Source organism: Xyrauchen texanus, chromosome 17 (assembly GCF_025860055.1).
Source record: "Xyrauchen texanus isolate HMW12.3.18 chromosome 17, RBS_HiC_50CHRs, whole genome shotgun sequence".
Taxonomy (NCBI): domain Eukaryota; kingdom Metazoa; phylum Chordata; class Actinopteri; order Cypriniformes; family Catostomidae; genus Xyrauchen; species Xyrauchen texanus.
Window position 1 is genome coordinate 35,663,698 of NC_068292.1, and position 23,569 is coordinate 35,687,266.

At 39.0% G+C, this 23,569-nt stretch overlaps 1 protein-coding gene and 1 long non-coding RNA gene across 2 annotated transcripts in view; both read right to left on the reverse strand.

Annotated features, from left to right (window-relative positions):
- LOC127657942 (TGF-beta receptor type-2-like) overlaps positions 1-6,212 on the reverse strand; it is a 42,828-nt gene extending 36,616 nt beyond the window's left edge. The window contains exon 1 of the mRNA XM_052146961.1: positions 5,978-6,212. Within this exon, the coding sequence (XP_052002921.1) occupies positions 5,978-6,077 (100 nt within the window). The 5' untranslated portion in view covers positions 6,078-6,212. The remainder of the gene's footprint in view (positions 1-5,977) is intronic.
- A 9,509-nt stretch (positions 6,213-15,721) lies between these two features.
- On the reverse strand, positions 15,722-19,240 carry LOC127658481 (uncharacterized). Its single transcript, XR_007972389.1, has 3 exons — positions 19,083-19,240; positions 18,099-18,251; positions 15,722-15,805 (listed from the first exon to the last, which is right to left on the reverse strand). It is a non-coding gene; the product is annotated as an uncharacterized LOC127658481 (long non-coding RNA).
- Positions 19,241-23,569: the final 4,329 nt, after the last annotated feature.

The following is a 23,569-nucleotide window of genomic DNA, read 5'->3' on the forward strand; positions in this document are numbered from 1 at the left end:
TAAGCATTTGCATTAGAACTTTTTAATGTATAGAAACAACATTCAAAACAAATACAATCTGAACATAATAGAACCCATATTAAAGAAAAAGCTGTTTCTCGAAGCTCCGCTAGCTTCACAGTTGGGTGCACAGTTCGCATATGCCGGTGTAGGTTGTGCGTAGAACCGGCTTTATGCGATATTTTTTTTTGGAAAATTCTACAAATTCTGTGCTTTAACATTGTCCACATCATTAAAGTGGTTCCAAATGCTGCTGTGCTTCCGACTCATTTTCCTGCTTTTGCTTTGTTTTCACATGTGTTTTTCCTCTCCTCTCCTCTCCTCCGAGTTTGACGCTGTGTGTGTGTGTGAAATATCGGCTTTTTAGTGCCGACGCTGCCCCCTAATGTTCGGGATCATTTCCGTTGTGTTGTGGCTATTTCGTTGTGTTGTGGCTTGTTTCCGTTGTGTTGCGGCTTTTTTGTGTTGTGTTGTGGCTTGTTTCCGTTGTGTTGTGAACTTATGTTTGCTTTTTGAATTTCGTTGTGTTGTGCACTACTGGGCCACCGTACTCAGCCTACTGAACTCTAAACTTAGGTGCTGAACACTACATCCCACTCGGACTACATATTTATTTTTGCACATTCCCTTGCATATTTCTTTGCACACAATTTGTACCTCTTGATGGCACTTGCACTATAATGGTCACCTGTCATATATATATATTTACTATATTATACCTCATTCTGTACAATGCACCTTCAGTGTTTATACTTCTTCATTTGCACCTTGTACTGTATTATAGAAATTTGCATTGAGCTGGTCTCTGCTTCTCTACCTCATAACTTTGCACTCCCTAAAAATCTTTATTGTTTATATTCTGCATACATTCTGCATAAACTGGTCATGACATGATACACAGGATTAAATACTCACTCAACTCTCAAACTTATGCAGCCGAATTACTCCGTGCTAACCCGTGAGAGAATGGGATGAGAAAAGACTCTGGATCAGTCATTCCGAGCAACATTCTGCATCGATTGTGTATGCAGAGAAAATGTCTTAGTTAACTAAACTGTTTTTATGAATTTTTTTTCATTAAAAACGATTCCATTCAAGTTGCATCAACATGCACCTTTGAAGTTGTGGCGTCTGTATGCACTGTGGATCAACTCAAAATAAGCATGTACTGAGATGACTTAAGTGAAAAATATTAATTTATTCATCCAACTTATTCCTTGAACATGTTAGACTGGCATTTGCCACTGAATTTTATCCTGACTTCTGAAGAACATCTCAAGTTGACTCTGGCATTGTCAATGGGCAAAGCATATGATCACATATGATGCAGGTTCAAGTGTTGGACTTTAGGTAAGACAGTGTTTATTCTTCATTATTCATATTGGCTGCCATGTTGATGGAAAAACAAATCATGCATATTCATGTTATTGATTCTTTATTATAAATATGATGTGAAGACCTACTTTCTAAATATCTGTTTGTTTAGTATGATGTTTTGACATGAGTGTTGTACAGTAGCTAGCATGACCTGTCATGTCTCTTGTATGCAATGCATGGCTTATTTGTATGGAATGCATAGCATAACAGAAGAGAAAGTGGCTGTGAGACAAAAGTAATGAAAACTAACGCAAACATAACGTAATGCTTGAGAACCACTGGTTGAGAACCACTGACCTACCGTACCAGGGTAAAATTGCTTGTTGATTAGTGCCACCTATTGTAAAAGCATGAACGTGTTAAAGGTGATCATTCATGTCACTTTCTATCTGAAAGGGACATTCGTCTGCGATTCGCCTTTTATAAACGTGTGGCCTTTGGTGTGCCATTATGATCCAGCACACATCCACTGTAAATTTTGGCTGATTTAGCTCAGTTTTGGAACTGGACAGATAAGCAGGCCAATGTGCTCTTTTAGTCTCTGGTTCATTGGAGCGAGCCAAGAGGGGATTGTGTCCGCCACGAGGATAGGAAGACTAATATGGTCAAATCAGATGGAGTCATTTTGATGTTATGTGACCCCTCTTCTCATCCCTTGATAGCTATTTTGAGTTCTCTGCACAGAGGCCCAGGGAGGCTTTGGTAAACACAAGTTCAGATTCACAGCCTCCTTCCAATAGCCTGGGCTTTACACAGCTTATAGGGCCTACAAAGGAGCTTTTAACTTGATAAGCACTGCTTGCTCTCTTGGTATCTACTGCCTGGCCTGACTGGATAACATTGTATAATGAAGAGCCATTACCTCACTCCATTTCCTTTTGATAGTAAAGCAGCAAGACCATTATGCACTGCCATGATCCAATTCATAGAGTTTGATGAGATATCCATAATTATGACATTTTTGGAGAGCCAATCAAAATGTTCAATAAAATCAATAATAATACCTTTTATTTATAATGCTCTTTTCTTGCACTCAAAGCGTTACAAAATTGAATAAACACATAACATACAATAGCAACCACCATAACAACAAATTAAAAAAGACTAAACACAAAATTACTAACATAGAGCAGCAACCACTTATTTATTTAAGGTGGTATTTTAATATTTATTAATATTAGTTTTATGAGTCTTAAGTAACTTCTTAAAACAATCCAAGGTTGGGGTGGGAGCATTCCATAGCTTAGGGCCTCTAAAAGAGAAAGCTATTTCCCCCATAGATTTAAGTTTGCAGGAGGGCTGCTGAAGTGCAAATTAATTGGCAATAGCATGACATTCAGATTAATTAATCACATTGATTGCATATGAACGTATTTGCTGAGAAAAGCCCCCAATATCATGATCATTCCAAGACTGTTCATTATTGTAACATTTAAAGCAATGCAGTGGATTTACAAATAAAAATGTAAAAAAATATATATATATTTTTGGTTTTGTTTTATACACATATCATGTGTATTATATGATGTATTACATGTATACTGTATTGCATATAACAATTGTATTAATCAGCCTTAAGTAACAGCCCTATTTTATCTTGTCTAGAAGGAAGTAACTGACAGATGCTTTAAATGTTTTAATATCAGACTTGACAAGGCCTGTTGGCTAACTTGGAAACAAGATCTTGTTTAAGGCCCTGTACATTCCAATAACAAATGAACAACTTCAGATAAGGAGAATGTAACCCATCTGGGCCTGTCAGACAGTTGTCATCTTTATTTTGTTTTATTAAATATATGGTCAGTTACTTAAAATCTGTAAAAACTAAGTTTAGTCCACAACCACAAACGTAACCATACACCAACCACATTCAGATAAGAAAAACTAGGTCTATTTGAGCACCATAAATGGCAAAACTTTCCCTTTTTTAACATGAGGGTGGAGTGCCTGAACAGTACACAGAAAAATGTGTAAGTGTAAGTGTGAACATTTGTGTGTGTGTGTGTGTGTGTGTGTGTGTGTGATGTAAAACAGGATGAAAGCATTCATCACTTAGTGCATTTGTATTCTGTTTATGTGGGATGTCATTGCCCAAAATGACCTGTGTAGGCAGTTGAGAAATAAAAGTAACATTCTAAGTAATGACAGCAAACAGGAAGGCGAGCACTGTAGCAGTACATACAGTAAGGTTGTCTGATGCTATTTGTAAAGACTAAACAAGCAGGGCAAAAAATGTGGCCCAAACAGACACAGACCTAGTGTTTTTCACCAGAGAAGTGCGCAGAGCAACATGCAGCCAAGCAAGGCTGGAAACAGGAAGAGGCAAAGATGTAGTCTGACATCTGGAAAATATGATTTCTGTAAGAAACATCTTAGTAATACTCATCTGAACACAGCAAACGGATCTGAGAGGTCTATGTGAAAAACATATATTTCTATAGACTGCTGTATAATCACAGGTGTGAGGAAGGTAGGAGTTCACTGAGTGTAATTAGTGTCTAAAGTAACCTGTAATTACAGAGGCTGAATTAATGACAGGACAGAGAGAGATAAACCATTTACGCCAATAGGAGGAGGGATGCGGGGTTGGTTTAACCCTTTAATGCATACTTTAGGTATTTAGTGACCAGGAACCTCAATCCACCCCCTGTACCTCACCAGCCACCACCATTGTGTCCTTGAGCAAGGCACTTAACTCCAGGTTGCTCCGGGGGAATTGTCCCTGTAATAAGTGCACTGTAAGTCGCTTTGGATAAAAGCGGCTGCCAAATGCATAAATGTAAATGTACCTAATCAATTTTTTTTTTTAGTTATGCCCACGCCTCTTAAGTATTCCTCAAACTCAACAACAACAATAAAAGGCAAAATTGCAATAAAACATATATTTATTTATTTATATAACTGCCCAAAACTGTATAAGGTCATTAAAGACCCAAGATATGTAATAGTGTCGATATTTTCTCTACTTCCATAAATCATATTTTAGGATTATTTCATATCTATATCTTTTTACTATCACAGGATATGTTTTTTTTGTTTTGTTTATTACAAGACAAATGAGTACTATATTCATGCAAATGACTACTATATCACTTCGATTTTCTGTGTGACGATGGAGAATTATCAGTATCTCATATGTGTGTGCACATATATTATAAATGCTATTTCTTTCTCAAGTGGTGCTGATGTTTCAGTGATAACTTGATTTACATGTGACATTGCTATTTGAAAAAGAAGCAAAGTGGAAGTAAACTATAGCAAGTGTAACACATGGACAGTATGATTTGGCTATTGCCATCTGGGTTTACTACTGAAACGTTGTGTCTATTTAGACTCAAAAAATACCTGAAAAAAGGGCATATGTGTAACTTATGTGCATCATGTACTTCATATATGAAAAAAAAACATCAAACTATATCAGAGTACAGTAGGCCTATATTCTGTTATAATAGAATATATATCTATTATTTTCTAATTTTCTTGAAAATGTTTTCAAAATTTGACACTATCTGGGCATTTTGTAGATTCATTTGAGATAGATATACATGCCAGGTCACTAAAGACCTGAGGTATAATGTTTGGCGAAACCCCCGTGCACTTCATGGTTAAATGGAAAATGTCCAGTGTGCAATGTCAAACACTTCCACTACAGCAGAACAGACAAATTCTTAATGTTACTCAGCTTTCAGTACATAAGGGCGTTCCCTTGTCCACACACTTCTGAGAGAATAACAAACAGAAACAGCCTGATATGATAAAGTTCAAATGTCTTGTGTCTGATAAGATGAACATTTCAATTTGTTTTCTTGAATTTTAATGCTTAATGACGAGACAGAATGTCACAAAAGTACCAAAATGGTACTACCACAGTTACCAAGGCCTTTTGGACAATGTATAATATAAATTCCATGGAACATTAATATTGTAATCATGCAGTATCATGGTAAATATCAAAGTACCCTGGTATGACCATCTGATATCATCACTACCATTATACCACCAATTTATTTGTGTGTGAGAATGTACTTTCGACTAATGTTAAGTATACATACAATATGCATCTTATAACTTATAAACAATGCTAATGTTTCATAAAAGGTGATAGAAAAATAAACACAAGTGACACATGCTAAACTGTTTGTTTCCCATCAAAAGCCCATTTCATAGGTTTCATGCTGTTACAACGTCAGCTTCACGTAGAAATATAACAGCCACAACAATAACGGTTTGACACAACCACAATGACACCCCTGCATGAGTCACTCCTATCAACAACTTGGACGTTTAATGTTTAGTAGCACAATAAAAACTGCAGATGTGGGACTGATGTCATCTTGCAACACCTGAGCAAATATGTTGCCTTTCTTACAGCTCTTACGTAACTAGTGAAAACTGCAAAGAAAGAAAGAAAAAAAAGTTTGCGTTAACTGCAAGTGACCACCTGTTGCAAGTTAAATGTAAGCGGTTAAGAACAAACGCTCTTCTAACAGCATACGAGCCAAAGCGGACAATAAATATACGGGTCTTGTGTCTCAAGATGTGCGTATATACCTGACAACTCAAACCGCGCGCGAGAAGTGTCATGTAGACGTAAACTCACCGACTCCGCTCTGTTCCATGAGAACTGTAGAAATAAACACGGTGCCCCAACAGAGAAGAGAAAGCCGATATTGCTCCATTAGAAAAGTGATTTTGTCCATATCCCTCGCATTAATCTGAATAGAATAAAGCTGACGTTGATGGACAAGAAAGTGAAGTACTTTTACGGTCTATTCCGGAGAGCCGGAGAGCGTCTACTCATGCTGTTTAAGTGAACAGTCACTGTGCAGGAATCTGTGGGGTTGAGTCAAGCAGTTCTACTCGCTGAGGAAACAGGAAATCTTTCAAAAAGGGCAGGACTTTCCTCCATCTCCCTTCCTCACAACAGTTTCTACTAGAGCCTGTAAATATGTACAGTATATGCCATCACTTCAAATATTATTGTATATGACTTTAAAGCTATAGGCCTACTATGTAAAAAAAAATTTTTTTTTTTTTAAATAACTAAATGATATTAATGAGAGAGTGCAACAACATTTTTTTTTATTTTTTTTTTTTATACCCAAATACTCTTTGATAAACCTCTAATAATGATTTATATTTTAGTGCTGTTGGGACGGATTTCGCGGGAAATTCCTACGTCATTCGCCCATGCGTGTTCAATTGTTCACGCCGTATCAGAACACAGAGAAAATTAGATATGGCTACTGTAGCGCCTGTATAGTGTGAAAGTAGCGTGAAGCTGAAAGTTTGTCGTCACAATGGAGAAAAATTGGATCATGAATCATTAAAAACGGCAAACCTCAGGGGAATCACCTGTTGTCAAAACAAAGAAACCCAGAGCAGAACAGAGTCTACAAGCAATAAGTGAAAGTAACAGCTCCCCAATTCCTAATTAGAGTCCTAATTAAACCAGAATCAACATTGGCTGGGCTTTTCAGAGGTGGTGACAAAAAGTGACCCAAAGATGTTTTTTTCCTTACTCAACAGGTAAGATATTTTATTGATATGGTTTATGAATAGTTGTGTAATCACCCCCCACACACACAGTATGTGAAATTATGTGAAATACTGTAATTGGTGCAGAACTTTGCACTTGCTAGCACACAAGTGTATTTTTCTTTATAACAGTAATAATTTATATACATAAATCTTTTAGTAGGCTTGCCAAGGACATGTGAGTCTTGAAATGATCTTGACTACTGGTTGGTAACAGAGACAATTTATAAATGAGTAACTACCGTGGTTTATTTGGCCAGAATATCCTGCAGTTAAAAACGTTTTAGAACGTTTGACCTCATCAGACTAGCAATCGCTCTGTGTAATGTTAACGAACGTTGCCTAACTTGTCGTAACATTTATTTCAAAACATCAATGTTTCCAATAAGTCAAAACAACAGCATAAGATATGGCACTTACCTGCTCAGATGACATTTTTAGATATAAATTTTTTCCTTTGTTTCGTTATTTATTAGTCTTATACTGATAAGATGTCCTGTATCCATGTGTGTACCGGTGAATTCAACCACATTCATCGGTGCAGAGGAGCAGAGCCGAAGCACAACTTTTGTCATTACCAAAACAATGTTCTCCCTCAAGACGCATGCCGTTTTTTTTTGGCCGCTAGAGGGCCAAAAGTAACAAAGTGTAGCATTAAATGACATGTTGCCAATATTTTTACGGGATTCGCATTGTTTAAAAAGTTGATGGACTGCTTTAATGCGATGACTTCGCCTGGGTGATATTGGTCTGATAAGGTTAATTTCTTGAATTTTTGAGGTGGTTAGAGTGGAAATTTCTAAGTGTGCATATAGTCAGTGTTGGGAGGGTTACATTTGAAATTTATTCCACTACAGATTAGAGAATACACGCTGTAAAATGTAATTTGTAACATAGTCCGTTAGATTACTCAAGGTCAGTAACGTATTCTAAATACTTTGTATTACTTCTTTATCACTGGTAGATTTTTTCACTTGTTTTGACTATAAAAAATCTGCCAGTACAGTAAAACAAAATACACATGTTAAAAATACATTCTCTGAAAAACCTAAATATAATAATAATTATATTTTTACGTAAAAACAATACAAAAATTATCAAGAATGCGATTTTTGTACTAATATCAAAGGTCTTACTAGAAATTATGATCCAACATGAATTTTCTTGATAAAAAAAATATGATTGTGCCTGGTAACATGTGCATGTAAAATCAGAATCAGAAAAAGCTTTATTGCCAAGTACGTTTTTTACGCATACAAGGAATTTTTTGTGGTGTTGTAGGTGCGTTCACACAATCTCTAAATATATGAACAAGAATTAAAATATAAGCAATATAAATATAAATATGTCCACGCAGTATCAATTAAAATTAAGTAGAAAATAAAAGAGAGCAGAGCAGTGCAGTGAAATGTAGAGCCAGAGGTGGAGTGTGGAGAGTGTCAGGGTGGGTACCGGGCATTGTTGATAAGGCAAGTGGCGGATGGGAAGAAACTGTTCTTGTGGCGTGAGGTTTTTGTCCTGATGGACCTCGGCCTTCTGCCAGAGGGGAGTGATTCAAAGAGATTGTGGCCGGGGTGGGAGAGATCAGCCACAAGTCCTGGAGTCGTACAGGTCCTGGAGCGGTGGCTGATTGCAGCCAATCACCTTCTCTGCAGACTGGATGACACCCTGCAGTCTGCAGTCCTTGGCAGTAGTAGCAGCGTACCAGATAGTGATGGAGGAAGTGAGGATGGACTCGATGATGGCTGTGTAGAAGTGCACCATCATTGACTTTGACAGGTTGAATTTCTTCAGCTGCCGCAGGAAGTACATCCTCTGTTGTGCTTTCTTGATGAGGGCGCTGATGTTCAGCTCCCACTTGAGGTCCTGGGAGAAGATAGTTCCCAGGAAGCGGAAAGACTCCACAGTGTCAATTGTGGAGTCGCAGAGGGTGCACCATCATTGACTTTGGCAGGTTGAATTTCTTCAGCTGCCGCAGGAAGTACATCCTCTGTTGTGCTTTCTTGATGAGGGCGCTGATGTTCAGCTCCCACTTGAGGTCCTGGGAGAAGATAGTTCCCAGGAAGCGGAAAGACTCCACAGTGTCAATTGTGGAGTCGCAGAGGGTGATGGGGGCAGGTGCAGGTGGGGCTGAGTTCTTCCTGAAGTCCACAACCATCTCCACTGTCTTTAGAGCGTTGAGCTCTAGGTTGTTTTGGTTGCACCAGGTCACCAGGTGGTCAAACTCCCACCTGTAGGCGGACTCGTCACCATCAGAGATGAGTCCGATGAGGGAGGTGTCATCCCCAAACTTCAGAAGCTTGACGGACTGGTGACTGGAGGTGCAACTGTTAGTGTACAGGGAGAAGAGCAGAGGAGAAGAGCAGAGGAGAAAGAACGCAGCCCTGGAGGGGATCCAGTGCTGATGGTCTGTGAGTTGGAGACGTGTTTCCCCAGCCTCACATGCTGCTTCCTGTCAGACAGGAAGTCAGTGATCCACCTGCAGGTGGAGACAGGCACACTTAGCTGGGAGAGCTTCTCCTGGAGCAGAGCCGGGATGATGGTGTTAAAGGCAGAGCTGAAATCGACAAACAGAATCCTGGCGTAGGTTCCTGCGGAGTCCAGGTGCTGGAGGATGTAGTGGAGGGCCAAGTTGACTGCGTCGTCTACAGACCTGTTGGCTCTGTATGCAAACTGCCGGGGGTCCAGGAGGGGGTCGGTGATGACTTTGAGGTGAGAAAGCACAAGGCGCTCAAAGGACTTCATCACCACAGAGGTCAGGGCGACGGGTCTGAAGTCGTTAAGTCCTGTGGTCCTTGACTTCTTGGGAACAGGGATGATAGTTGAAGAATTGAAGCAGGCTGGCACGTAACATGTCTCCAGTGAGGTGTTGAAAATGTCTGTGAACACTGGAGACAGCAGATCAGCGCAGTGCTTCAAGCTGGATGGGGAGACAGCATCCGGTCCGGCAGCTTTCCGGGGGTTCTGTCTCCTAAAGAGTTTGTTGACGTCCCTCTCATGGATGGAAAGAGTCGTCACTGGGGTGGTTGGGGGGGTAACTTTAAGGTGGGCATTGGTGGGGGTGCCCAGGCCCCTGCTGGGGTGGGGGAGGTGGAGGTGATGCACTGTGGCTGGAGCTGTTGGGAGGTGACATGGGGGATGGTTTCAGGACTGTCCCTTTGTCTTTCAAAGCGGCAGTAGAACTCGTTCCATCTAAAATGGCTAGAAATAGCATTTTAGCTTAGCATAAAGCTGACAATTACACAAGGTTTATTTATTTTTCTACTGATAATCTCTACATTAATCAAAATACTTTTTGAAGTTAAATGTATTCTAAATACCAATTATTTAAACTGTATCTGTAGTGCAATACAGTTACTAATATTTTGTATTGTAAATAAGTAATCCCATTACATGTATTCTGTTACTCCCCAACCCTGCATAGTATATATATATATATATATATATATATATATATATATATATATATATATATATATATATTTTACAATTGAGTGTGTGTACTTGTGTTTCCAAATTTCTGAAAATATTCTCTCAAATATAAGGAAAACTCTCTAAGTACTCACTAGTAAAAAGTTAAATAAAGGCATATAATTTTATCTTATTTATTATCTTATTTTTCCATTACTAATGATAGACAAACTTAATTTAAGAGGTCAATGGGAAGTTCTGATAAAATACAAATAACACATGCGTGCATGTGTGTAGGGTCCAAAATTCCAAAATTTCGTTTTATACCCCCTTTCCATTTATTGTCATAACTCCAGAAGTTGTGTGGAGACACATTGCAACTTGGACAAAGAAATCATTTTAGTTGTGAGTTTCTTTACAACTTCACACTCACAGAGTATACAGTGCTATGTAAAAATAGAGGCTACTTGGCCAGTCATTTTTGCAGGTTTCACATGCGCTTAACATCCGCCCACGCCTTCATTGACTGGAATTTCATTGTGCATAGGTTAATTTGACCGCACCTTAACACACCATGATTTTAGTCAAAAATAAGTCAAATAATTGTCAAAAGAACAAAATAAATAATCAAATTAATAAATAGAGGTCGGTAAGAAATAATTATGGCTGGAAAACGTGTGTGTGGCCTCCAATGTCTGCCTCAATAATGTCACAGTTGCTGCCCTATAGTCATTATACCATAACATTTGCTCAAGAAGTATGACTCATGTTCACAAGCTTTATTGGGCATTAATTTTAAACCTCATCATGTTAGAATGCTCTAAATGTGATTTAAATTATACAATGTGGAGTCTCTCATTTGATTGCTATAGTTTTGCCTTTTTTATAATGATTGTTTTAGAGAGAGATGAGGAAAGACCTAACATGATGTCTTCCTCACTTTTTTGGTTAAGCAAACTTGAGACTGGTTTGCTGGATGGGCGAGGCACGCTGGAACATGCACAAATGTTCACAGCCTACCACTGCAGATATTTAGAAAGACAGCCAGAAAAGAGGGAAGGAGGTATAGCGAGAGGTGTGCTTAGAACAGTGATTTTCAAATTTTTTGTCCCTCATCATCTAAGACAATATTCAAAGGATAATATTTTATTAATTATTAGATTATTAGACCCCTATTTAATAGATTATATATTAAATGTGGTCTAATAATCTAATATTATATACAGTATATATATATATATATATATATATATATATATATATATATATATATATATATATATATATAATAATAATCAAGTGACAGAGAATGCAGCGATCAGACAGAATGTCAGTTAACTGTTGTAAACTTACATTGATTTTTAGCAATTGTAACTAAGTTAGATTGTTTTAATATAACTTTTTATAAATAATTTTAAGTAATCTTGCAGCTCCCTTTGAAGTTTGCTGAGGCCCTCTAGTGGACCCCGGCCCCCTGGTTGAAAACCACTGGCTTAGAATAAAGCATGAGCCAGCAAGCACACGGTGATAGCAGACCAACTTTGCACAGCACGTACATTTACAGCAATAGTTGCCGAGATTTATAGATGATGGATTATTATTTGTGTATGATCTTGTTGAAATATGTATCTGTATTTACATCAGTGCCAAGAGCACAGCCAGGGTCCTCCTACAAGCGGCAGCATATCATCACTTTATCCTCTCCGTCAATGTCACCACCTCTTCAAAAGCATACTCTATTTACATACAGTAGCACTCGATAATGTTAGCGCTCCTATCTTACACACATGCACACAGTCTATCATTTGACTTTGATTAATATTCCCAGCTCCTTATTCATCAAGAATCTAGCAGAACGTTTTCTGTGCAGTTCAGAAAATATAAAGTTTGTGTTGCTGAAGCACACGTCCATGTGAATTATATTGTGCATCTCTCAGAGGTCAGAAAATTCGGAACATCCTCTTGGAATGAGGAGAGGGAGTTATGAAAGCACTGGCAAGTCTTTTTGAGATCATGAGACTGTGTTTCTCCAGCACTCCTTCCAAAAGGCAGGGAGGGGCCGTAAAGGATGCCTGAGAGGTTAAAAGTATGAGAAAATGATGGAGAGAGTGAGAGAGAAATGTACTTGCACTCAGAAGAGTTGAAAATGAGATGGTAGAAAATAATTCAGTATAAAATGACCAGTCTTCACATCTGAATAGAATGTCTTAGTCCAACATGAATTCCCATCATCAAGGGTGGTTTATGCTGGTTTGGTTCTAGTCTAGCTGGAAACTTAGTATAAATTAGCTGAAGAATGTAGTCAGCATGGTCTTGAGGCCACTTTCAGACAAACAGACAGACATGTAGATACAGTAGAGACAGACATAGACAGACAGACATATAGAGACAGTAGAGACAGACAGACAGACATGTAGATACAGCAGAGACAGACAGATAGATAGATAGATAGATAGATAGATAGATAGATAGATAGATAGATAGATAGATAGATAGATAGATAGATAGATAGATAGATAGATAGATAGATAGATAGATAGATAGATATGTATATACACTAAAGACAGACACAAACAGTGTGAACAGTAGATACACTAAAAACAAACAGACACTTTATTTATCCTGTGAGGGGAATTGGGGAGCATTTGCAGCCAGACATCACATATAATAAAAAAAATACAGAAATATTCAAAAAGGTCTACATTATAAACAAGACACCAAATATACCCCATAACACAGACAAGACAAATACAGGTTTTACACAATATGCACCATGTGCACAAAAGGTTGACAGGTGTGTGGTCAGATCTCTTCCTCAGAATGACCTGAAACATCTGTTCTGTCATCCGGTGACTCCACCACAGGCCTGAAGCCATAACCACAAACAAAACTTTACCACGGTTGGATTCATCTTTTATATCAAAGCACTTAAGTGCACCGTGTGTCTTGTCGGTTGTATTCTGAGTGCACAAAGGCTGAGGAGAGGAGAGGAGTTGGGTTTCTGCTGGCATGCTTGCTATGACAGCTGTGCCATGTACCTCCTCTGTCACCTGAACCCAGTTGCTGTGGAAACCAGGGGAAATGCTATAGATGCAATAGGAGGGCTGGTGCAGTGAACCGAGGAGGGCATATTCTGAGTGTTTCATAATGAGGTGGGCAAAGATGAGAGGTGATCAGAAGAGAGTAGGCTGGTAAACTCACCACAGGCTTTCATTATGTGTAGTTTGATTTGAGCTCTGAACTATTCTATGGGTTTAGTTAAGTTATAGATTCTTATGCGTGGTTGGAAGCTTCCTGTTCATAGTTGATCTGATTCGTTTTTGAAAACCTGTCATATCCTGTGTCAGTAATGCATTACTGAGTCAAATCAGATTTTATCCAGAGTTGGATAAATGCTGATTATAAATACACATTTAATTCAAAACTGAAGGAGAAATCATAAAAAATAAATCTAGTCAAATATTTACTGTTTTACTGAATATTACTTTTCTTTCTTTCTTTCTTTCCACAGTTGTGAACACCACACCTTTCTCCACGTCAAATTACTCATAACCAAATGCTTTTTCAGACCAAATCTCATAAGTTATTCTTAACACATCAAACCATTATCCAGCTTACAGAGATGTGCTGAGTACACTAATGCACTCGGAAAGAATAACATCATTGAAAGAGGGATAGAGATAAAGGGGGCTCTTGCTGTGCATGCTTTTACATTCATATTATGAAAGATGACATTATGGTTCTCAAGGGATTATTTTGTAAAAGGAATCTCCGGTTGGTAGATGTTTTCAGTGATTTTAGATCACCACATATGTACAGGCCCTGCTGAAAAGACCAGCATAGCCAATTTGTTCTCAAAAAATATTTGAGCAAAATAAGTTTTAGAAGGCTTGTGTGTATTGCGGCAGTTTCCTGGTGAAATGAACACTAGAGGTGCAATCCTTGTTTCCATCCACATATTTTTATGTGCATTTTGGGATATTGCATAAAAACTGATGGATGGAATCACTAAAATGTAAATGAGCATTAAAAAGGTATACCCTCGCTTGAGGTGTATCATTTTTAATTAGACAAGAAATGTGCATAAACTACGATGGAAACCCATTTACAGAATAAACGGAATTAGAATTTAATTGACTTTATGAGGAATTCAGGATGCGGATCAAAAAGAGTCATGTGACTGAATGATTCGACCAATCATCGCATCTGAAATGTGCCTAGGAAATCCAAAGCCTGCAAAGAGTTTGGAGAGCAAATAAGTTGAATTAAAACTTGAAGTGTGCCAAATAGCAGGTTTATTGACACTTGAAAAATATCTTATAGATCCGCACAGTAAAGGCATAAGGAAGGAGGAACACACAAATAGTGCTCCCAGAACTGTGTGACGTGCTGTAGCTCCCAGACATGAGACAAAGTTCTTTATGAACTACATCTGATGAACTACAATGAACTACATTTAGAAGCTTGTTTAAGTGTGATCAAATTGTGTGGCAGCTCAACTGGGTGTTGTTTTTGCGATGCAAAGTACAAGGAGTCCGAAAAAGCTTGCGAGTCACATCCAAGCTGAAAGTGTCAAAGAAGCACCACAAATTAATCTTTAACTTTGTTTATTGTGTGTTTTATCTTTTTTGGCCAATGAATTACACTCAAAAGTGTAGGGAGGTGGAGAGTGAGTTTGTTACCATAACTGTACAAAAGCGTACAAAAAGAACAATTACACTTAATGGCAACCAGATGAACTGATAAACAAAAGATACACAAGGCCTAACATCTGCCATCAATACAATGTCAGCTGAAACAAAATCACTTGCGGGAAGCAGGGGACAGAGAGTTTGTATGTGAGACCACAGGATGACAACTAACCACTCTGATACTGTGATTTAGTGAAGTCCTTGTGAAGTCCTTACATAATTTTTTCCTCTTTCCATTTTTCACATTCTCTGTCTATGACAATTTTTTATGAAGGAAGACAAGCATGTTTCGTTTATCAGATTTCAAGCTGAAGCGAATCACTGTCTGAAGGTTCCCAGAAGAACTAAGAAGTCTTTCTGATGCAACACTGGCAGGAATACAAAGGACCTTCCGTGCCAATTTTGCCAAACTTGAAAAGTCCTCATTAGCTTTCCACCATTGCAGTGGGTCTTTATCTACAGGAATGGTGGGAATGGATTTGTATGTAGAAACTTCTAAGACTGCTGTTTGTTTCACCATGTCTGCTGATTGTTCCTTCTCCTGCTGTTTTCTCATTGTTATCATTTTGAAAATACCAGGCAAGCCCTTTGATGCCTCTGAGACATTGGTCCCCTCATCTTCACATTCTCCTCTGGCAGAAGACTCCTGTGAGAGAAACAAGATCTACCTTCATTGGCAGAAGACTCCTGTGTGACCTGCTGCTCTAGCTGTCTTTTGATTGCAGGGATTGAGTCAGCCTCTTCCAAGAAGTTCAACTGTGGGTCCAGTACACAGGCCAGTTTCATCACTGTAAATTAACCCAGAGTGAAATTGCATTATTACAGGAGCTCACAAAACACAAAAAAAATAAAGGGTACACAAGGTAAGTCTGATAATTTCATGATATTCACAGGTTGGAGATTAAGTACCAAATTTGGGTACCGGCCTACTCACCTGTAGCCATATCTGAATCTATATACCGCTTTTGTTGGTACGACTGTCATCTGACCAACTCTTCAATTAGATTTTCAAATGTCTGTTTAATGTTTTCCCTTGTGTGGTTATCAAGTAAAAAAAACAGTCTCTAGACATGAAGCTTTCATTTCCCATGCTGGTGTGATGAAGTGAGCTGTTAAGCTCATATAGTGGTTTCCAGTTACTGGTCCAGAGATCAGTTGTAAGTGCAAAGTGTTCAGCTTCATCCAAAGAGCTGACAATGTCAGCTTTTACTAAAAGTACATGTTTCGGATTTCTTTATCAAAAAATTGTTGTCTTCTTGGGATTTTATATATGGGAGCAACAGTTTTCATCAGTGCTTTAAACCCTGGCCTCTCTACAATTCTAAAAGACATCATGTCCTTTGCTTTGATGTAGACCAATTTAGTGATGGTTTCATCTTGACATGCACTAGCCATGTCTGCTTTTATTTTCTTATCCACTGTCACATGTAAATGTGTTTTTGTTCATGTTTTGTGTTCATGACTTTTATTTTGGAAGTTAGTTCCTGGTTCATATCATGTGATTTCCTGTTCCCTCGTGTGATCCTGTCATGTTTTTCCGTTCATGTGTCTTGTTTTCATTGGTTCATTGTTTGTTTAACTCATGATCAATCTTGTCTTGTCATTGGTTCATGTTTTAGTATCTAGTTTTCTTGTTATTAGATTAGTCTTGTTATTGGTTGTCATTGTCATGTGTTTGCCCATGTCCATGTATTTAAGCCCTATGTTTGCCATTTTCCTTTGTTGAGTATTGTTTTGTGTAGTCAAGTTGTTTATGATTATGTTGTACTCACATTTGGATAAACTGCACTTGGTTAATAAACTGCACTTGGGTTCTCACTTCATCATCTTCATCTGCTCCTGTGTCCTGTCTGCCTAAATGTTGCGGAGTACTTGACCAAACAACATGAACCCAGCAGGGAAATCATCCCCTCAAGGATTATGTTGTGTACATTTGTGGATTGTGTCATATGTTGCCTTCAAAGACTGTTTCCATTTTGGGCTAAATGCATGGATTTAGCGCTGCAACTGAGCGGTTCATCTATCACTGAAGGAGTGGCTAATGAGGAGCTATGCATTCCTACAGTGACTGCCATGTCAGAGACGTCCACTGTCATGGCCACCGAGCCAGGGTTCCCAGGGTTAGTCTCTTGAGATTAGAGATCTCTGGCCTAAATGGTAGTGTAAAATGGTTTAATCCTCAATAAATCATTCATCTAAAAAAAATTATCTCTTTGAGAGAAATTTTTACTTGCTTTTATTGCCAAATAGTGGACATTTCACTTTGGAATTGATGCTAAACATGTTATGAACAACAAAATATTTGAGTCATGTAATTTTCACCAGTTGTGCTTTGGATCCTGGCATGCTGATGTTTCCAGAAGGCTTCTTAACTAGGTTAACCAACTTCCTTGGTAAAAACTAGGCTGAGCCAGAATGGTAATTCATGCTGATCTAAGCTGGTCTTTTCAGTAATGTGCCCCCCAATGTGCACAAAGATCTTCCATAGATCATGTCAAACTCATATATACACAGGAACACACAAAAAAGGGTGTATACAAACACAGAGTAAATATGAAATACAGTCACACAGCATACAGATAAACATGCACACCCACACTAGACAAGCATTTTTTATTTTTTTTTATTTTAGCCTTTAGTCGTGTTTAAACATGCCCAAAGACACAACACAATGCTTTTTAAAAACAGGATGCAAGTCGCCATGGATAGTCAGAGTTATTGGTTAAATTATTTGCACTGAAAGGTGACCTAATCACTCTTAAAAGCCTGGATGAAATCCTAAATATCTTATGAAGAGTCTGTTTAGAGTGAATTAGACTGAGTCAGTGCATGGAGTCATTTCCAAGCTCCCAGCTTCGATGTTTTTAAGGACTTCCTGTGGTCTTAATGCCTCCGAAGGGGACCGATTTCCCACTCACTCATACTCATTTGCCAGTTGTTACATGACACTTCCTATATTCAGTGACTCATTGAACTTGGTGAAAGACATGTTGACTTAATTACATCCATAGTTCTTCATATGTATGGGCTTGTTTATAAATTTACAGCATATGCACATACAGAAAAAGAGAGTATACACACCATAAGAGATGTGTTTCCTTAGCATCAATCCCAGAGTCTACAATCTTCACCTTGTTGATTTGAAAGATCAGTCTTTTTTTAGTCTGTCAGTGTCACTGCAGCAAAGCGCAAGAAATCATCCGAGGTCAGAACTGTGTTTGGAAAGCGTGTGTCCTGTGTGTGTGAGAGAAATAGAGAGAGGGAAAGAGAGGACATGAATTGCAGTAATAATTACATTAGATTTCAATGCCTTTCCATTACACCCATTTCAAAAGGTCTTGCACAGTTGTTCACAGAATTCCTCTGGCTTATGGCTAATTCACAAAATAAATTAAAAAATAAATAAAAAGAAACCAGTGTTTCTTCACAAATTAAGAAACCACATAAAAAAGGACACGAGTAATAAGTATAAAAATAGAAGTAAACAAACAAACAAACCAAAAAAAGAAAGAAAAAGAAAACAACAAACCAAAAAATAATATAAAGATTTTAAAAAGATAAAGAGAGAAAAATTCATTTTGACTTGCCCCTTGCTTTCTTTCTTTCTTTAAAAAAAAAAAAAAAAAAAAAAAGCAGAAATCTGGGTTAGAATGAGGCTCTTACAATGGAAGTGAATGATGGCAAATTTTTTAACTTTAAAATACTCACTGTTTCAAAAGTAGCACAAGACGTAAACAGTATGCATGTTAACATGATTTTAGTGTAATGAAATCACTTTCTAAAATTTTTTGTGTAAAGTTATAGACATTTTTACAGTTTTGTTGCCATGATGATGTAATGTAAATCCTAAAATCCAACTTCACAACTCAAATAATACAAGAGTTTTAACAGAAGAATTAATGTACTTTCCATAAATTGGCCCCATTCACTTTCATTGTAAGTGTCTCACTGTAAACTTGATTTTTGCTTTTTAGGTTTTTTTTACCTCTACTGAACCTGGAATATTCCTTTAAATTTAAAAACAGTAGGTTGTCATTTCTTTAACTGAAATCAGTCTGTGCTTACCTAAATGAGAAACACTGCCCCCAGTGGCCAAAGCGGTAACTGTCGACACGTGTGCGCTCTGAAATGTCCATGGATGGGTGCCAAAAGTAAGTTGTGATTCCAATTGTTTTCAGCTTTAAAGGCTGTAACATAGTGAAGAGGAATGCATATTTTATAAACTGTACCCTCAGCCCAAATATCAATGGAGTAAAAATGTAATGTTAGAGCAAAAAATGCAACCTCTGTATCACGTTCATTACTGATTATGAATTGAATTGAAAGGGAGCCAGATCTAAAACTGTGAATATTGCCCAACCCTGCTATGAGAACATCCTCAACCGATATTCACACTGTCACACGCTGCTGATGAATTGTGGGAGCGTTCAGTGGGAAGGAGGAAAAGGAAACAAAGTATCACACACGGCAGTAGCACAAAGAGCTTCCCTGGCTCCCCTTATCCAAGCCATTGTCTTAAGTGAACTCAAAAGATCAAAAGATGCCTTATGTTTGTTATTTAAAGGTGAGAGTGTATTTTTCATGTGTTAAAGGGATAGTTCACTGTGATAGGGCGGAGGGCGGGGCCGGGTTGTGATTTTACTCACCCGGCCCCTTATCAGGCTAATAAAACCTCAGAGAGGTGTAAATGCCGACTGTGGATGGTGGTGTAACAGAGAGAGAGCGCGTTTACGGGCAACTGTCCATCCTATGTGTGTGTGTATGTCTTTTGGTTTTAGATCTTTATTAAAAATATTATTTATATTGTCAAGCCGGTTCTCGCCTCCTCCTTTCCATTGAACTGCTTTACACTGGTGCCAAAACCCAGGAAGGAGGAGGGATACACCGTAGTGGAAATCTCGCCGCTACCATCCCCAACGGAGCAGCCGCAGCCATCTGCCGGGGGACGGAGACACCTACCAGCCGCTTAAACGCGGCGAGGTCTGAGACCGCCGAACGCGAGCGGGGAAGGGGCTCACTGCCAACCGCCTGGAGCGGGAGAACCGCTGCCAGGGGCAGGGGAGACCCCTTCTGTTCCCCGAGAACGTGGCGGGGAGTTCCATCCGCCAGGGGCTGGAGGACTGAATCTGATCCACCCAGGGATGCATGGTTGTCATCCATTAGAGGGTGGAGGAGTGGCCGAGGACCAAGCTATGGCATATCGGAGAACCAGCGAGTAAGTGTTTTTTCTTTCACTCTCTCTCTATCTCCTCTCTCTCCCACTGCCGCTCCAAGTTAGCCTTTTCCCTCTCTTTAAAGTTTTACAGTATTAAGCACTGTTACAGGGAGTACCCCCCTATTTTTCATTATTGTTTCCCTCCCCCTGTCCCCTCCCAGATTCAGGAAGGCGGGTATGACTTACTGGCAGATGGGGCATAAAGGCACGCCCTCCCCCAGGGAAAGGAGGGGGATGGACATCATGCCAGGGGCTCCCCTGCCTGAGAGAATGAGGGAGAAATGTGACAGGGCGGAGGGCGGGGCCAGGTCGTGATTTTACACACCCGGCCCCTTATCAGGCTAATCAAGCCTACGAGAGGGCTAAAGGCCGACTGCGGACGGTGGTGCGAAAGAGAGGGCGTTTACAGGCAGCTGTTTGTCCTATGTGTGTGTTTGTGTCTTTTGGTTTTAGTTATTTATTAAAGATATTATTTATATTGTCAAGCCGGTTCTCGCCTCCTCCTTTCCATTGAACTGCTTTACATTCACCCAAAAATTTAAATTCTCTCATCATTTATTCATCCTCATACCATCCCAGATGTGTATGACTTTTTTCTTCAGCAGAACACAAATTACGATTTTTAGAAGAATATTTCAGCTTTGTAGGTCATCACAATGCAAGCGAATGGGTGCCAAAATTTTGCCTAAATTGACGCCCAAACATAAATCAGCATTAAAGTAATCCACAAGACTTCAATGGTTAAATCAATGTCTTCAGAAGTGATATAATAGGTGTGGGTGAGACAAATATATCTTTCACATTCTTCTTGTGTTTTTGGTGATTCTCATTCTTCATGCATATTGCACCCTACTGGGCAGGGAGAAGAATTTCTTGCAAAAATGACTTAAATATTGATCTTTTTCTCACCCACACCTCATCATATCACTTATGAAGATATGGATTACTTTTATGATGCCTTTATATGATTTCTGGAGCATCATCTTCATTTGTGTTCTGCAGAAGAAAGAAAGTGATTCACATCTGGGATGGCATGAGGGTGAGTAAATGATGAGAGAATTTTCAATTTTGGGTGAACTATAACTTTAAGTCACAAATTGTTCCCATAGGTCTTGAGCATTCTTTCTCTCAATCTTTCTGTCATATTTCTCACTTGCTCCTATACATACACACTGTCACCCCTCTAAGATCCCTGCTGCAGGCAGAAGTATGCTTGTCCAAACAGCAAGCACTTTAGATGACCAGAATGCTGCTTGGAATGTTGCTGAAAGGAAGGCCGGAAGAAGGGTTTCTCCACATTGTGCTAATGAAAAGGACGCCAGCATCTCTTCCTGTCTTTTAATGGAATAGATCATCCATATCCATATATACAGTGAGGAAAATAAGTATTTGAACACCCTGCTATTTTGCAAGTTCTCCCACTTAGAAATCATGGAGGGGTCTGAAATTGTCATCGTAGGTGCATGTCCACTGTGAGAGACATAATCTAATAAAAAAAAATCCAGAAATCACAATGTATGATTTTTTAACTATTTATTTGTATGATACAGCTGCAAATAAGTATTTGAACACCTGACAAAATCAATGTTAATATTTGGTACAGTAGCCTTTGTTTGCAATTACAGAGGTCAAACGTTTCCTGTAGTTTTTCACCAGGTTTGCACACACTGCAGGAGGGATTTTGGCCCACTCCTCCACACAGATCTTCTCTAGATCAGTCAGGTTTCTGGGCTGTCGCTGAGAAACACGGAGTTTGAGCTCCCTCCAAAGATTCTCTATTGGGTTTAGGTCTGGAGACTGGCTTGGCCACGCCAGAACCTTGATATGCTTCTTACAGAGCCACTCCTTGGTTATCCTGGCTGTGTGCTTCGGTCATTGTCATGTTGGAAGACCCAGCCTCGACCCATCTTCAATGCTCTAACTGAGGGAAGGAGGTTGTTCCCCAAAATCTCGCAATACATGGCCCCGGTCATCCTCTCCTTAATACAGTGCAGTCAGCCCTGTCCCATGTGCAGAAAAACACCCCCAAAGCATGATGCTACCACCCCCATGCTTCACAGTAGGGGTGGTGTTCTTGGGATGGTACTCATCATTCTTCTTCCTCCAAACACGGTTAGTGGAATTATGACCAAAAAGTTCTATTTTGGTCTCATCTGACCACATGACTTTATCCCATGACTCCTCTGGATCATCCAAATGGTCATTGGCAAACTTAAGATGGGCCTTGACATGTGCTGGTTTAAGCAGGGGAACCTTCCGTGCCATGCATGATTTCAAACCATGACGTCTTAGTGTATTACCAACAGTAACCTTGGAAATGGTGGTCCCAGCTCTTTTCAGGCCATTGACCAGCTCCTCCCGTGTAGTTCTGGGCTGATTTCTCACCTTTCTTAGGATCATTGAGACCCCACGAGGTGAGATCTTGCATGGAGCCCCAGTCCGAGGGAGATTGACAGTCATGTTTAGCTTCTTCCATTTTCTAATGATTGCTCCAACAGTGGACTTTTTTTCACCAAGCTGCTTGGCAATTTCCCGTAGCCCTTTCCAGCCTTGTGGAGGTGTACAATTTTGTCTCTAGTGTCTTTGGACAGCTCTTTGGTCTTGGCCATGTTAGTAGTTGGATTCTTACTGATTGTATGGGGTGGACAGGTGTCTTTATGCAGCTAACGACCTCAAACAGGTGCATATAATTTAGGATAATAAATGGAGTGGAGGTGGACATTTTAAAGGCAGACTAACAGGTCTTTGAGGGTCAGAATTCTAGCTGATAGACAGGTGTTCAAATACTTATTTGCAGCTGTATCATACTAATAAATAGTTAAAAAATCATATATTGTGATTTCTGGATTTTTTTTATTAGATTATGTCTCTCACAGTGGTCATGCACCTACGATGACAATTTCAGACCCCTCCATGATTTCCAACTGGGAGAACTTGCAAAATAGCAGGGTGTTCAAATACTTATTTTCCTCACTGTATATATATATACAGGTGAAACTCGAAAAATTAGAATATCGTGCAAAAGTTCATTAATTTCAGTAATTCAACTTAAAAGGTGAAACTAAAATATTATATAGACTCATTACAAGCAATGTAAGATATTTCAAGCCTTTATTTGATATAATTTTTATGATTATGCCTTACAGCTTATGAAAACCCCAAATTCAGAATCTCAGAAAATTAGAATATTGTGAAAAGGTTCAGTATTGTAGGCTCAAAGCGTCACACTCTAATCAGCTAAACACCTGCAAAGGGTTCCTGAGCCTTTAAATGGTCTCTCAGTCTGGTTCAGTTGAATTCACAATCATGGGGAAGACTGCTGACCTGACAGTTGTGC